General features: G+C 43.7%; 1 protein-coding gene across 7 annotated transcripts; it reads right to left on the reverse strand.

Annotated features, from left to right (window-relative positions):
* Nucleotides 1-416: 416 nt before the first annotated feature.
* On the reverse strand, nt 417-8,933 carry SNRPE (small nuclear ribonucleoprotein polypeptide E). 7 transcript variants are annotated; one of them, XM_001158544.7, is made up of 5 exons: nt 8,787-8,933; nt 8,278-8,304; nt 6,775-6,837; nt 5,374-5,452; nt 417-624 (listed from the first exon to the last, which is right to left on the reverse strand). In XM_001158544.7, exons 1-5 carry the CDS (start codon nt 8,838-8,840, stop codon nt 569-571), a joined length of 279 nt encoding a protein of 92 aa, XP_001158544.1. In that variant the 5' UTR covers nt 8,841-8,933; the 3' UTR covers nt 417-568. The 7 variants fall into 7 exon arrangements, with proteins under 7 accessions (XP_001158544.1, XP_016792020.1, XP_054513981.1 ...); XM_016936531.4 differs by having other exon boundaries at nt 8,278-8,318; nt 8,757-8,922; XM_054658006.2 differs by having other exon boundaries at nt 8,274-8,309; nt 8,787-8,921.
* Nucleotides 8,934-14,726: the final 5,793 nt, after the last annotated feature.

Genomic DNA, 14,726 nt, shown 5'->3' on the forward strand with positions numbered 1-14,726 from the left:
CATTCTTTCCCTATATCCAAATACTTCTCACATTCTGATCTTAGCGATAAAATTCACAAAGACCTCACAGTGACTCAATGAGAGTGTTGAGCAATACTGACCCCATTAAATAATGTACCCAACGTATTTAGGTTAGAAACTCTGGTATTCCAGCATCCAGAACTACAAGTGATGAAGACATCTGTTAGTGCAATAACTCTTATTTATTTTTCTGAACCCTCCCCTTCTCCACCTCCCAATACTGGAAGCTTACCCATCAGGCAGAATTCCTAATCTGCCTCAAAATCTACAGGTCCAAGCTCTGCGAATACCAAGTGCTCAAGGCAACTGCGACCCTTCAGAAAACTAAATACCAACAACGAATGGTGTTACTGTGTAAAAAGTTTCTACTGCTGAATAGTAAGAAGCAATGTAAATTTTTTAATACAAACAATCCCATAGTATTTATTGCCATCTTGTAGTAACACAAGGGTAATCAAAACAATATGAATAAATGTTCACACTGGACAAAGGACATCTAAAAACAAACTGTATCCTTCTCAACAATTTCTCACTTCATTGATCATTTCTAGTTGGAGACACTTTGTAGCAGAGTAATATTATCTCCTTTTAGCATGATCCGACCTGCAACACAAAAACAACAAAAAGCTATTAATAGCCACACACTCAGATGTTTTACTCTCAGAATTTTGTATCCAGTTTTTGAACAATATTTTGAAAATGCTTTCTTATAAAAATATGTGAACATTTTCAAGTGTCCATATAGTGAAAGGCTTTCTGGCTCCATTAGAATACATTTATCTTTTCAAGAGACTAACATAGGTAGATGACATTTCATGACAAATATCATTTCTATGGACTAAGTCAACTCAATAGGCCTCATACAACATTTCCCAATGCTGAATTTGTAATAAAAGTTTGGAAATGAGTCGTATGTCAAGTTTGGGAAATACAGCATATTATAACTCCATTCTTAAAGCTGTTAGTATATTAAAGACTCCACCCTATCTTTACTAAAAATACAAAATTAGCAGAGCCTGGTGGCGCGTGCCTGTAATCCCAGCTACTTGGGAGGCTGAGGCAGGAGAATTGCTTGAATCCGGGAGGCGGAGGTTGCAGTGAGCCAAGATGGCACCATTGCACTCCAGCCTGGGCAACAAGAGCAAAATTCATCTCCAAAAAAAAAAAAAAAAAAAAAGACTCCATCCTACAATAAACAAACCTGTTTTACCCAAAATTTCCTAAGGTTATTTAAGACAATACTTTTCTGAGAAATTTATAAACATCTTCAGGAACACTGGTGTTCACTGGTAGAACGGTTTGAGACACGTTGATCTACTCCAACAGTAATTAAACTGTTCTACTTTCCCAGGCTTCTGCAGGTATTAATAACATTCTATTCTACAGGATAAATACTACCATGGGAATTCAACAGTTGGTAAATAATTTATGAATAATATGACCTCAGTAAGGCTAAGCTTGCCCGTCCTGGCAAGACATCTTTAAATCTAAAAAACCCGGCTGGGTATGGTGGCTCACACCTATAATCCCAGCACTTTGGGAGGCCAAGGTGGGTGGAATGCCTGAGCTTAGGATTCGAGACCAGCCTGGACAACACGGTGACACCCCGTCTTCTACTAAAATACAAAAAATTAGCCAGGTGTGGTGGCATGCACCTGTAATCCCAGTTACTTGGGAGGCTGAGGCAGGAGAATCGCTTGAACCCAGGAGGTGGAGGTTGCAGTGAGCTGAGATTGTGCCATGGCACTCAAGCCTGGGAGACAGAGTGAGACTCCGTCTCCAAAAAAATAAATAAATAAATAACAATAAATCTAAAAAACCCAGGCTTTCATAAAAATAGTCTAAGCAGGAAGCAGCCAGCGAAACACCATACTGCTTCTCAGAATCTACTTTCCACATATCTAGTTCAGGTTGAAGAGAATCCTGAGGGTCTGAAAGAGAGACACCTGAAACCCACCACTGATAAAAGTATTAGTGAGCATTTAACAAATAAAGACAAAATGCCTAAATAAACCTCAAGTGAATGAGATGTTAACAGAAATGATTCAGTTAGTCTTGATGAAACCGTGAATCCTAAGACCATTCATTAACTGGGTTAAGAAATACCATTCATTGCCAGGCTTAGTGGCTCACACATGTAATCCCAGCATTTGGGAGGCCGAGGCAGGTGGATTGCCTGAGCTCAGAAGTTAGAGACCAGCCTGGGCAACACAGTGAAACCCCGTCTCTACTAAAACACAAAAAATCAGCCAGGCGTGGTGGTACACGCCTGTAGTCCCAGCTACTTGGGAGTCTGAGGCAGGAGAATTGCTTGAACCTGGGAGGCAGAGGTTGCAGTGAGCCAAAATCACATCATTACACTCCAGCCTGAGCGACAGAGTGAGACTCTGTCTCCAAAAACAAAAGAAATACCATTCATTGTTCAAATATTTTTTAGTTTCTATTATGTGCCAGGCATTGAGTTAGGTACTGAGCACACTGGGATCAAAAAAGGCATGACTCATACACTTACGGTGAAGCATCTGATAACAGGAGAGACACTAATAAAATAATTTCAATAATAAAGGTTTTACTACAAACTCAGGGAGCACATAATCCCGCCTTCCCCCATCCCCAGCAAAACCAAATTAAACTCTGAACTTTTCAGAGCAGGGCTTCCTAACCCCTGGGCCACAGACCAGTACCAGTCCTGGTCCCTGTTAGAAACTGGGTCACACAGCAAGAGGTGAGCAGTGGGCGAGGTGGCGGAGCTTCATCTGTATTTACAGCCACTCCCCATCACTAGTATTCCCGCCTGGGCTCTGCCTCCTGTCATATCAGTGGAGGCCTTAGATTCTCATAGGAGCGCGAAACCTATTGTGAACCGGGCAAAGGGGGATCTAGGTTGCGCACTCCTTATGAGAACCTAATGCCTGATGATCTGTCACTGTCTCCCATCACCCCCAGATGGGACTGTCTAGTTGTGGGAAAACAGGCTCAGGGCTCCCACTGATTCTACATGATGGTGAGTTGTATAATTATTTCATTATATATTACAATGTAATAATAATAAAGTGCACTATAAATGTAATGTGCTTGAATCATCCGAAAACCATCCCCCACACCCCAGTCCACAGAAAAACTGTCTTCCACAAAACCGGTCCCTGGTGCCAAAATGGTTGGGGACCACTGGTTTTTTTTTTTTTTTTTTTGAGACAGAGTCTCGCTGTGTCGCCCAGGCTGGAGCGCAGTGGCGTGATCTCAGCTCACTGCAAGCTCTGCCTCCCAGGTTCGCGCCATTCTCCTGCCTCAGCCTCCCGAGTAGCTGGAACTACAGGCACCCGCCACCATGCCCAGCTAATTTTTTTGTTTTTTTGTTTTTTTCAGGAAAGACAGGGTTTCACCATGTTAGCCAGGATGGTCTTGAATTCCTGACCTCGTAATCCACCCGCCTCGGCCTCCCAAAGTGCTGGGATTACAGGTGTGAGCCACTGCACCTGGCCTAGGGGACCGCTGTCTTAAAAGAAGTGATATTTGATCTGAGCTCTACAGACACAAGGAATATCATATACAAAGATTAATGGTTGGGCAAATCTGCAGATTCAAAGAACTGAAATAAGACAAGTGTTGCTAAAGCTCAGAAAGTGAGGCAGTGATACGAGATGAGCAGAGGGAGATAAGACTAGATCATGAAGATCATTAGATTTGCAGAATCATTAGATTTTTTTTTATCCTAACAGCAACAGGAAGTCATTGCAGTATTTCAAGCAAAGGGATGACACATGTTCAGACTGGTGTTTTTAAAAGATGAGTGAGGCCTGGAAAGCAAACTGGAGGTAGCTGCAGAGAAATCAATTAGTAAGCTGAACTGGAAACTGGTGCCATTCAATAAAGCAGGAAATAATAATACAATAGCTCTAAACAGTGTGAGTTGGAATTGAGTTTGCTTTCTGATATGCTGACTTTAAGAAGCCTTTGAAACATTTAAGTAGAAATGGTGAATAGGCCCAGACAAACAAATTTGGGAGTCAGTATATATAGATGGTAACTGAAGCTGTACTCCAGTGCCTAGGCAGACAATACTGAATGACAGGAGGGCCTAGAACCAAGCCTGGAGCAACTCATTTAGTGACTGGGTCCCAAGAATGAATATATAAGTCTGAAAAATAGCCAGAAGTGAAAAATAAAAACCCAAGTATAATATCGTAGAGCCAAGGTGTGATACTGCAAAATATTTATTTGGTCTTCAATCCCATACAACTCCTAAAATCCTTAGAATCTCTAAGATGTTGCCTTTTTGTATGCTAATGATTGACTGATGGCCAGCAGCCCCTACAACGTTTCAGCATGGGAGCTGCTCACTGAAAGGACCAAGGCATTAGTGATGTCGGACTTTCAGCCCCACCCTCCCACCCGGGGAGGAGGAAAGGAGCTGAAGGTTAAGCTGATCACCAACGGCCAATTTAATCAGTCATGCCTACATAATGAAGCTTACATAAAAACTGAAAACAATGGGGTTCTGATAGCTCAACATGTGGAGGTTCCCAGAGTGGTGAGCTTGCAGAGGGCACAAAAGCTTCGCATCCCTTCCTATATGCCTTGCCCTACGCATCTCTTCATCTGTCCTTTTTGTAATATCCTTTATAATAGACCAGTAAATATAAGTGTTTCCCCGAGTTCTGTGAGCTGCTCTAGCAAATTAATCAAACCAACGGAGGGGTCATGGGACCCAGTTTATAGCCAGTCAGTAAGAAGCACAGGTAAAACAATCTGGAGCTGACAATTAGCATCTGGTGGAGGACTGAGGGGCATGGAAGGCAATCTTGGGGATTGAGCCCTCAACCTCTGGGAACTGACGCTATCTCAGGTAGATAGTGTTAGAACTGAACTCAACTTGACGACTCCGAGCTGATGTCCACTGCCGAATTGATTGCTTGCTTGGTGTGTGGGGAAATATGCCCATACATCTGGTCACAGAAGTCTTCTGTGTTAATTATTGTCAACTGAGGAAACAGAAAAATCTACTTGGGTTTTTCCTGCCACTCAGACAAGGGAACAAAGCACTTTAAGGAGGGAGCAGCCAACAGTGCCAAATGCTGTTGAAGAGTTTAATAAAATGAGGATTAGTACTGATCATTAAATTTAATACCACTAGTCTTTGGTTCCCTTGGTGAGAGCTCTCTGGGTGGAGAAGCCAAAATGGAGTGTGGTGAGGAGTGAGTAGTAGAGGATGATTTCAAAAGTGTACTACTACTCTGAATAATAACTTCTCAAATGCAAAATAAATTCAAACATGAACTGAGTTGCAGGTCACTGAATTCTGCAAGTGAATAAAATATTTCTAGAATTCTGTAAGACCACTTCTATCCTTACCCAGTTGTTTTCTTGACTTTGTTTTAGAATGAATCTCTTCTGCATCATCTAATACAAGGTTCATATACTCATCAAAACCCTAGAAAAATAAACAAACTGTTATCTTCAAAGAAAATCACATTCAAACCATTTTAAATGAGTATACCTATGCAGATAAAAACTCCAACTAACTTCAAAGATTCACTCATCTCAAGCCCCACCCCACCTTCCACCCAAAGTTTTTTTTTTTTTTTTTTTTTTTTTTTTTTTTTGAGAAAGGATCTCACTTTGTCTTCCAGGCTAGAGTGCAGTGGTGCGACCTCGGCTTACTGCAGTTGGACCTCCTGGGTTCAAGCAATTCTTCTGCCTCAGCTCCCCCCAAGTAGCTGGAACTACAGGGCGCACCACCATGCCTGGCTACTTTTTGTATTTTTGGTAGAAACAGGGTTTCATCATGTTGCCCAGGCTGGTCTCGAACTCTGGAGCTAAAGTGATTCATCATGCTCGGCCTCCCTAAGTGCTAGGATTACAGGCGTGAGCCACCTTGCCCAGCAAAATATTTAAAAATTAGCTGGACATGGTGGTGTATGCCTATAGTTCCCAGCTACTAGAGGCTGAGGTGGAAAAATCACTTGAGCCAAGGAGTTCAAGATTGCAGTGAGCTGAGAGCACCTGGGTGACAGAGCCGGCCCCCAACTTAAAAAAAAAAATTTAGGGTAGCCTGCTATCCCAGAAGCCTTATTTAACTAACCCCACTGAGCTCTCTATTCAGGTATCACCTAACCCACAACAAATAACCCCACCCTCCCTAATTTCATTTATTTTGTCCCCCCTCTCCATACTAACATTGTCGCTCAATATTTTTTTTTCGAATAATTTTTAAAAGTTAATTTTCAGCCAGGCATTGTGGCTCATGCCTGTAATCCCAAGACTTTGAGAGGCTGAGGTGGGAGAATCACTTGAGCCTAGGAGTTTGAGACCAGCCTGGGCAACACAGTGAGACCTCATCTCTATAAAAAATAAAAATTTAGCAGGCTGTGATGGTGCACGCTTCTGATCCTAGCTACCTGGGAGGCTGAGGCAGGAGGACTACTTGAGCCCGGGAGGTTGAGGCTGCAACGAGCCATGATTGTGCCACTGCACTCCAGCCTAAGCAATAGAACAAGGCCCTTTCTCAAAAATCAAATACAAATTTTCTTCTCAACATAGACAGAGGAAAGAAAATGAATTAAAAGTTATTTTCCCTATTAAAAACTACCCAATCCTTATCGATCAACAATAAAAAAGGCTAAACAGCAGCACCTGAAAAACTTTCCTTAGGTTGGATCTTTGACTTTTTATACACTGTTCTGGCTAGACACTTTCTGTTAAGTCTTTTTCTACGACCGAACTGCTATGAGATGAAATCGCCTGGATACTCACAATGATACAGCCTTCTATCCGCATATTCACTTGCTCATAGAGCCACACCTGAATCCGCGATCTCTGAAATAATCATAAAAGTGGAAACGTTAAAAAAAGAAAAATAGGGCCGGGCGCGGTGGCTCACGCCTGTAATCCCAGCACTTTCGGAGGCCGAGGGAGGTGGATCACAAGGTCAAGAGACAGAGACCATCCTCGTTAACATGGTGAAACCCCATCTCTACTAAAAATACAAAAAAAATTAGCTGGGCGTGGTGGCGCACGCCTGTAGTCCCAGCTACTCGGGACGCTGAAGCAGGAGAATCGCTTGAACCCAGGAGGCAGAGGTTGCAGTGAGCTGAGATCGCGCCACTGCACTCCAGCCTGGGCACAGTGAGACTCCGTCTCAAAAAAAAAAAAGAAAAGAAAAACAGGCCAGGTGCCTCGATTCACACCGTTCCCATACTTTGGGATGCCAAAGCGGAATAATTCGCTTTATGGCCAGGTGTTCAATATAAGCCTGCGCAACATTAAGCAAGATCTCCCCGCCCCCCGCCCCCCCAAAAATTGAAGTATACAAAACCTAACCATTTTGGTCAAACGACAAGAGAAATATGGCTCCTAAAAAAATTGTAATGAATGTAAGTCAAAAGTTTTAACTATTTAGCCCATATCTAAGAATTATTCACCAATAATAATAACCTCAAAGAGAATTTTCATTTAATAAGTTCTATATTGGAACTGTATAAGCTAATAATTTTCCTGTGATTTTGGGACTCAATATTTCTTACTGCTTCTGGTCTCAATCTATTAAGAGTGAAAGTTTTTGACAGCATAGCACAAAGCAGTAATTTCTAATGACCAAGGGCTTATCTCCTGCAGCAAAATCCAGTTCCAAAACAAAGCTTTCTCATGTCACACACCTAACAACTAGGACAGGAGCCCTCAATTCAGGTGGTTAAAAATTATTATCACCTGAAATTAATGTTTTTCAGTTGTGTTATCACACTATAAAATTTAAGTTGCTAAAACTTCCCTCAAAGGAAAGCAGCTGCCACTAAACTCCTCTGAAGCTACCCCTTCTCTCTTCCTTTTTTCGTCTTTAAGTTTTCCCACAGGTATTAAACACACCACCTCTTGACATGGTTTAAGTTGGCTGGGTTTTTCTTCCAATGTTTCATCCTAAAGGGGAGAGGTTCCAATGTTCTAGCCATAATCACTACTAACAAAACTACTGATGCCCAAATACCATGGTCAAGTCTGCTAATAATACTTTTTGGAATTAAAAAGTATTTTTGATCTTGCAAAGTAATGGATACAATTCTTTGCATGTTGGGAAGTGGCATGGATACACACCACTTCATCACATTAGTGCTAAGTACTCCTTCCCCTCAATTACCCTCCAATCTCCAGTTACATCTATTTTTAAATTCTAGAACACAGCAATCGCTCAGGTTAACACAAAAAACTAAATCAGTTCACCTCTTATTTAAAAAGTAGTTACGAAACAAGCAACTTACGTACATTTTGTAAGTATCTGAAGATGAGGTTCTGCACCACAGTGGCTAAGGAAAAAATACAAAAGCAGCATAGACTCTGCTTCCTGAAACAACTGGACGACCCTATTCCCGTCTCACCTTTGTTTACTAAACGCGAGGTCTGGTGCTTACGCAAACAACAAGTGCCCAGCTGGGCATTCATTAGGGGTCTTCTAAAGACTAAAGAACATCCATTCCACTTTCATTCCCCTGGAGTTTCCCAAAACCGTTAACTCCCGTTTTCACTCCGCACCTAAAGTTCTCTTCCCTCCTTTTGCCGCGTCCATTCCTGCATTCCCCACGGCAGGGGTCCACCCAAGACCACCTCCCCACCATCACGGTTCAACTACCCGCGCTTTCTTCCAGTCTTGGTAGCCCCGGGGGCTCATGGGATGTGGATCCGTACTCCGCTATCCCAGGCCTGCTCTCAGCCTGCGCCTTCGCACCCCGTATTCTGACCCGAACCTCCTAGTCCTGACATCCCGCGTAGGATACGATGGGCTGCACCATAACCTTCTGCACTTTCTGGCCCTGGCCACGGTACGCCATGGTGGAATTTCACAAAGCGAACAACCGCACGCGGCCTCTGAGAGCAACTTCCGGAATAAAGAACCGGAAGCGGAAGTGTGAAGGTCACGCGGCGGCATGGGCGGCTCCTGGGAAATGCCCCTCTAGCCATGAAGTCACGTTTCTCCGCTGCATGGCCTCCGAGGGAGGCCAAACTGAGGCGGCTGCGCTGTGGAAGGTGGGCCGGTCCTACAGCGCCACTTGGAGGGAGGCGGGAGGAGGTGCCTTCGGTTGTATAGTGGCCGTGGTATGGGGAGTGCCGTCCTGTCTCCAATTTCTTTTCTTTTTTTTTTTTGAGGCGAAGTCTCGCTCTGTCGCCCAGGCTGGAGTGCAGTGGCGCGATTTCAGCTCACTGCAACCTCAGCCTCCAGGGTTCAAGCGATTCTCCTGCCTCAGCCTCCCGAGTAGCTGGGACTACAGGCGCTTGCCACCACGTCCGACTAATTTTTTGTGTTTTTAGTAGAGACGGGGTTTCACCATGTTGGCCAGGATGGTCTCGATCTCCTGACCTCATGATCCGCCCGCCTCGGCCTCCCAAAGTGCTGAGATTACAGGCGTGAGCCACCGCGCCCGGCCTGTATCTCCATTTTCTGAGTTAGCTTGAAAAGCCAAAATCGTCCCAGTGTGTATCTCTATGTGTAAAATGAGTTAATTTCGTGCCTTTCCTAAAGCCTATTTTGCTGGAGTTTAGGCTTGATAGCAGCGTTGTGGTGGAAAGGGTAGGGCGGCAAGGAGCCCAAACTTCAGGCCTCCCACCTCTGGCAGTCGGCCAGGGGCGGTCTGCATTCCAAAGCCAGATGCCTGGTTCCCTCCAGTTACGGATTCAACTCTCATCCATTTCGTGGAGAGTTACTGTTCAGGTGGCAACTGAGGGTGGCGATTTACCAGGAAGACGCTGAAATCCACATGCTGGGCGCAAATCCAGCTCTTTTAGAGTTGGGTGACCAAGGATAAATTACTCAGCCTCGCCATGTCTTGGCTTAGTTTCCAAAACGGAGATTATAGTAAAGATTAACTTTACTCAGGGGCTTGAAGATTCAATGAAATAATTGTCTATGTGTGCACACAGTTAGGCGTCAGCCAGTGTCAGAACATGTCCTTCCCTGGATAACACAGCTACTAAGTGGAGCAGCTGGAATTTGTTAGGTGTGCCTGACCCCAAAGTCCACCTACCTTTCCATTGTGTCATGGCTTGTGGCCTGGCAGAGATTTCATTTAATTGGCATACACATGTTATAGAGGAGGAAACTGAAGTTTAGACTTTTGAAAGGACTTGCCTAAGGGAACACGGATTAGGGCAAATGGCAGAATCAAAATTAGCTTTTCTGAGGGCTTCTGTTTAATGGGGATAATAGTAATAACGACTTCAGAAAGGGGTTGAGTTGAAAGTGATTTTTAAACTACACAAAGCGGCCAGGCTCACGCCTGTAATCCCAGCATTTTGGGAGGCCGAGGCAGGTGGATCAACTGAGGTCAGGAGTTCGAGACCAGCCTGGGCAACATGGTGAAACCTTGTCTCTACTAAAAATACAAAAATTAGCCATGCATGGTAGCACATGCCTGTAATCCCAGCTACTTGGGAGACTGAGACAGGAGAATCACTTGAACCCAGGAGGCAGAGGTTGCAGTGAGCCGAGATCATGCCACTGCACTCCAGCCTTGGTGACAGAGCGAGACTCCGTCTCAAAAAAATAAATAAGAATAAATAAATAAATAAACTACACAAAGCTGGCAAATGCATGGGATAACTATTTCCTTTAAAAAATTTCAGCCAGGGCTGGGCACAGTGGCTCATGCCTGTAAATCCCAGCACTTTGGGAGGCTGAGGCGGGCAGATCACAAGGTCAGGAGTTTGAGACCAGCCTGGCCAATATGGTGAAACCCCGTCTCTATTAAAAATACAAAAATTAGCTGGGCGTAGTGGTAGGCGCCTGTAGTCCCATCTACTCAGGAGGCTGAGGCAGGAGAATTGCTTGAATCTGGGAGGCAGAGGTTGCAGTGAGCCGAGATCGCGCCACTGCACTCCAGCCTGGGTGACAGAGCAAGACTCTGTCTCAAAAAAAAAAAAAAAAAAAAAAAAAAAAATTTCAGCCAGGTGCGCTAGCTCATGCCTGTAATCCCAGCATTTTGAGAAGCAGAAGCAGGAGGCTTGCTCGAGCCCAGGAGTTCAAGACCAGCCTGAGCAACACAATGAGACCTTGGCTCTACAAAAAAATTTAAAAATTAGCCGAGCCTGATGGTGCGTGCCTGTAGTCCCAGCTACTCTGGAAGCTGAAGCAGGAGAATCTCTTGAACCCAGGAGGCAGAGGTTGCAGTGAGCAGAGATCATGCCACTGCACTCCAGCCTGAGCAACAGAGCCAGGCCCTGTCAAAAAAAAAAAAAAAAAAAAAAAAGATTCCCTAGCTGGGTTTTGTGGCATGGCCTGTATTCCCAAGAACTAGGGGAGGCTGACGTAGTAGGACTGCTTGAGCCTAGGAGTTCAAGAGTGCAGTGAGCTGTAATGGCACCTATAAATAGCCACTACACTCCAGCCTGGGCAACACAGTGAGACCCAGTCTTTAAAAAAATCATCCCCCCACCCAAACCCAATAGAGTGTCATGTTGTCTGACTTTAAGACAGCGTGTTTATTTATTTTTCCCCACTGCCCTCCCCCACCTTCTTTTTAGACAGGATCTCCTGATATGGCACAGGCTGACATGCAGTGGTACAATCTCGGCTCACTGCAACCTCCCCACCAGGGCTCATGCGATCCTCCCACCTCAGCCTCTGGAATAGCTAGGACCACAGGTGTGCACCACCACACCTGGCTAACTTTTTGTATTTTTAGTAGAGACAGGGTTTTGCTATATTGACCAGGCTGGTCTTGAACTCCCGGCCTCAAGTGATTCTCCTGCCTTGGCCTCCCAAAGTGCTAGGATTACACGTGTTAGCTGAACCTGGCCAGGATTACTTTTTTAAATCCAAGTACATGATGTCTTTTTATTTGTTCAAACTTTCCTTTGAATCTTTCAAAAGTTTTTGGTTGTCTTCATATAGACCTTGTGATTTCTTAAGTTCAACCTTAGCTATTTCATCTCTCTTCTTCTTAAAAATTCTATCTTTTCCTCAATTGTATGCTCTAGCTGGTTTTTAGGGGAAAAAAAGAATGATAAATGCAACTACATAAAAATAAAATTATGCATGACTAAAAAGGGAAACAATAAACAAAGTCAAAACATCTAGGACAAATATGTTTGCATTACATCTGAAAAATGATTAATTTTACTAATATGTAGAGTTCCTGAAAAAGAATGCTATTCTGGTCTTTACTGATGTGTAAGAAATATTCCAAAACTTAGTAGCTTAAAACAACAACCGTTTTGTTATAATTCATGACTTCATGGGTCAGGAATTTGGGCAGGTTCTCAGCTGGGTGATTCTTCTGCTCCACAAGACATATCTACGGCTTTGGTGTGTATCTTTGGAAGACTGGCCTCAGCTGGGTCCCTATCTCTATGTAGTCTCAGCCCTCACCACACGGTTTCTCTAGAAGGGTGGTATGCTTTCTTATATGGGGGATTAGGGGTCTAGGAAACCAAGGTTGAAGCTACCAGCACTTTTTTTTTTTTTTTTTTTTTTTTTGAGACGGAGTCTCATTCTGTCTCCAGGCTGGAGTACAGTGGCACAATCTTGGCTCACTGCAACCTCCGATTCCTGGCTTCAAGCGATTCTCCTGCCTCAGGCTCCCGAGTAGCAGGGATTACAGGCATGTGCCACCACGCCCGGCTAATTTTTGTATTTTTAGTAGAGACAGGGTTTCACCATGTTGGCCAGGATGGTCTTGATCTCCTGACCTCTTGATCCACCTGCCTTGGCCTCCCAAAGTGCTGGGATTACAGGTGTGAACCACTGCGCCCAGCTGCTCTACCAGCACTTTTAAAAGCCAAGCCTGGGCCGGGCACGGTGGCTCACTCTTGTAATCCCAGCACTTTGGGAGGCTGAGGCCAGCGGATTACCTGAGGTCAGGAGTTCAAGACCAGCCTGGCCAACATGGCGAAACCCCATCTCTACTAAAAATACAAAAATTAACTGGGTGTGGTGGCGGGCGCCTGTGATCCCAGCTACTCGGGAGGCTGAGGCAGAATTGCTTGAACCCAGGAGGCGGAGGTTGCAGTGAGTGGAGATCACGCCATTGCGCTCCAGCCTGGGTGACAGAGCAAGACTCCGTCTCAAAACAAAAAAAGACTCAAAATTAAAATTGGCAATGGATGTGAGCATCAGTTTGTAGCAAAGGATATAGGAGTGGTCTTTAAACATGAAAAGATGCCCAGCTTCACTCATAACAGAAAGGCTACATTCAGAATGTCTGTCACAAAAGAAAAAAAAGAAAGGCACACCAAACTACACTGAAATACTATTTCTCTTATTAGATTGGAAATGAAAAAATAGTGGTACTGTAAATTATTAAGCTCTATTTCTAGGTACTTATCCTCCATACAAACTTACATGTGTGGTATAATGTAATCATCACAACATTGTTTAAAATACCAAGATGGGAAGCAACCTAAATGTCTATCAATAGGGACTATTATAAATTACTGCATCTTCATAGGGTGCAATTCTATGCAACTGTTACTAAGATTAAAGGTCTTTGTGTCCCGATATGAAACGATATTCAATATACATGATGAAAAAAAAGCAAGGTATACTATGCTTGAGATTTACTTCAAAATAACTCAGTGGAGCCAGCAGGGCCAGATCTCAGATAAGGCAAGGCTAAGGATTGAGCATAATTGTAGGAATCACAATCACATGTGCAAATACAAGCCTTGAAAAGTGAGTGCCTCCTTAAATTGTGCCCAATACCTTGCTTGCCTCACCCTCAGCCCAGTCAAGTAGGTCAGAATAGGGGGTGATGGATAGTTGGTAAGGTAAAGAAGAGAGGATTGGCCATGAATCTGCAATTGTTGAAACTGGGTGACTATGTGGAGTTTATTATACTTTAATTCTAAATACATTTGAAATTTTCTTTAATAAAAATGGCAGGGTTCAGAATGTCATGTGTTTTACGCATGATATTGTATGGAAGTGTATTCACTTACACATGGCTAAAGTATCTCTGGAAGAATACCTGAGACACAGATAATGGAAAGTAATATGAAACATTTGTTTCCTTTTGTTATTGCAACTACTCACAATGTTCTTGTAAAACTTCATGACACACCTAAGATATCTGCAAAGTGGGCTTCAGAATCACTGGCCCAAATGAACATACCCCTGAGAAAGGAGTCTGCCAAACCTCCCAAATATTTCAGAACATTCTTCCTCTCAGCTTGAAGTTTCTTTCATCCCAACCAGAAGCTTCACAACTTGCTGAATGGCTGTGATTATTCTTTACCATGCCATAGATTCAGACTCTACAACATTTTAGCAGTTAAATCCAACCAAATCTAAATACCTTAGTAACAGACCCTCTCAGTAAATATAAATCCAAAAAAATTTTTTTTGAGATGGAGTCTTGCCCTGTTGCTCAGGCTGGAGTGCAGTGGTGATTGATCTCGGCTCACTGTAACCTCCGCCTTCCAGGTTCACACAATTCTCCTGCCTCAGCCTCCCAGGTAGCTGGGATTATAGGTGCATGCCACCCCGCCCGGCTAATTTTTTTGTACTTTCAGTAAAGATGGGGTTTTGCCATGTTGGCCAGGCTGGTCTCAAACTTCTGACCTCAGATGATCCACCCACCTCGGCCTCCCAAAGTGCTGGGATTACAGGCGTGAGCCACCGTGCCCAGCCAAAATTACTTTTTTTAAATGTAAAACTAAATTCTTGATTGCTGTTCTTATTTACGGTCATTACTTATTTTTTGCCCACTTTATTGAACAAACTT

This window comes from Pan troglodytes, chromosome 1 (assembly GCF_028858775.2).
Source record: "Pan troglodytes isolate AG18354 chromosome 1, NHGRI_mPanTro3-v2.0_pri, whole genome shotgun sequence".
NCBI lineage: Eukaryota > Metazoa > Chordata > Mammalia > Primates > Hominidae > Pan > Pan troglodytes.

Excerpts from the sequence above, each read along its gene's own strand:
- SNRPE (XM_054658003.2), bottom strand. The coding sequence starts at position 8,454 with ATGAATGCCCAGCTGGGCACTTGTTGTTTGCGTAAGCACCAGACCTCG. Across the intron at positions 5,453-6,774 it reads GGATAGAAGGCTGTATCATT|GGTTTTGATGAGTATATGAA; the intron begins GTGAGTATCCAG and ends TTATTTTTCTAG. Across the intron at positions 625-5,373 it reads AAAGTCAAGAAAACAACTGG|GTCGGATCATGCTAAAAGGA; the intron begins GTAAGGATAGAA and ends TTTGTGTTGCAG.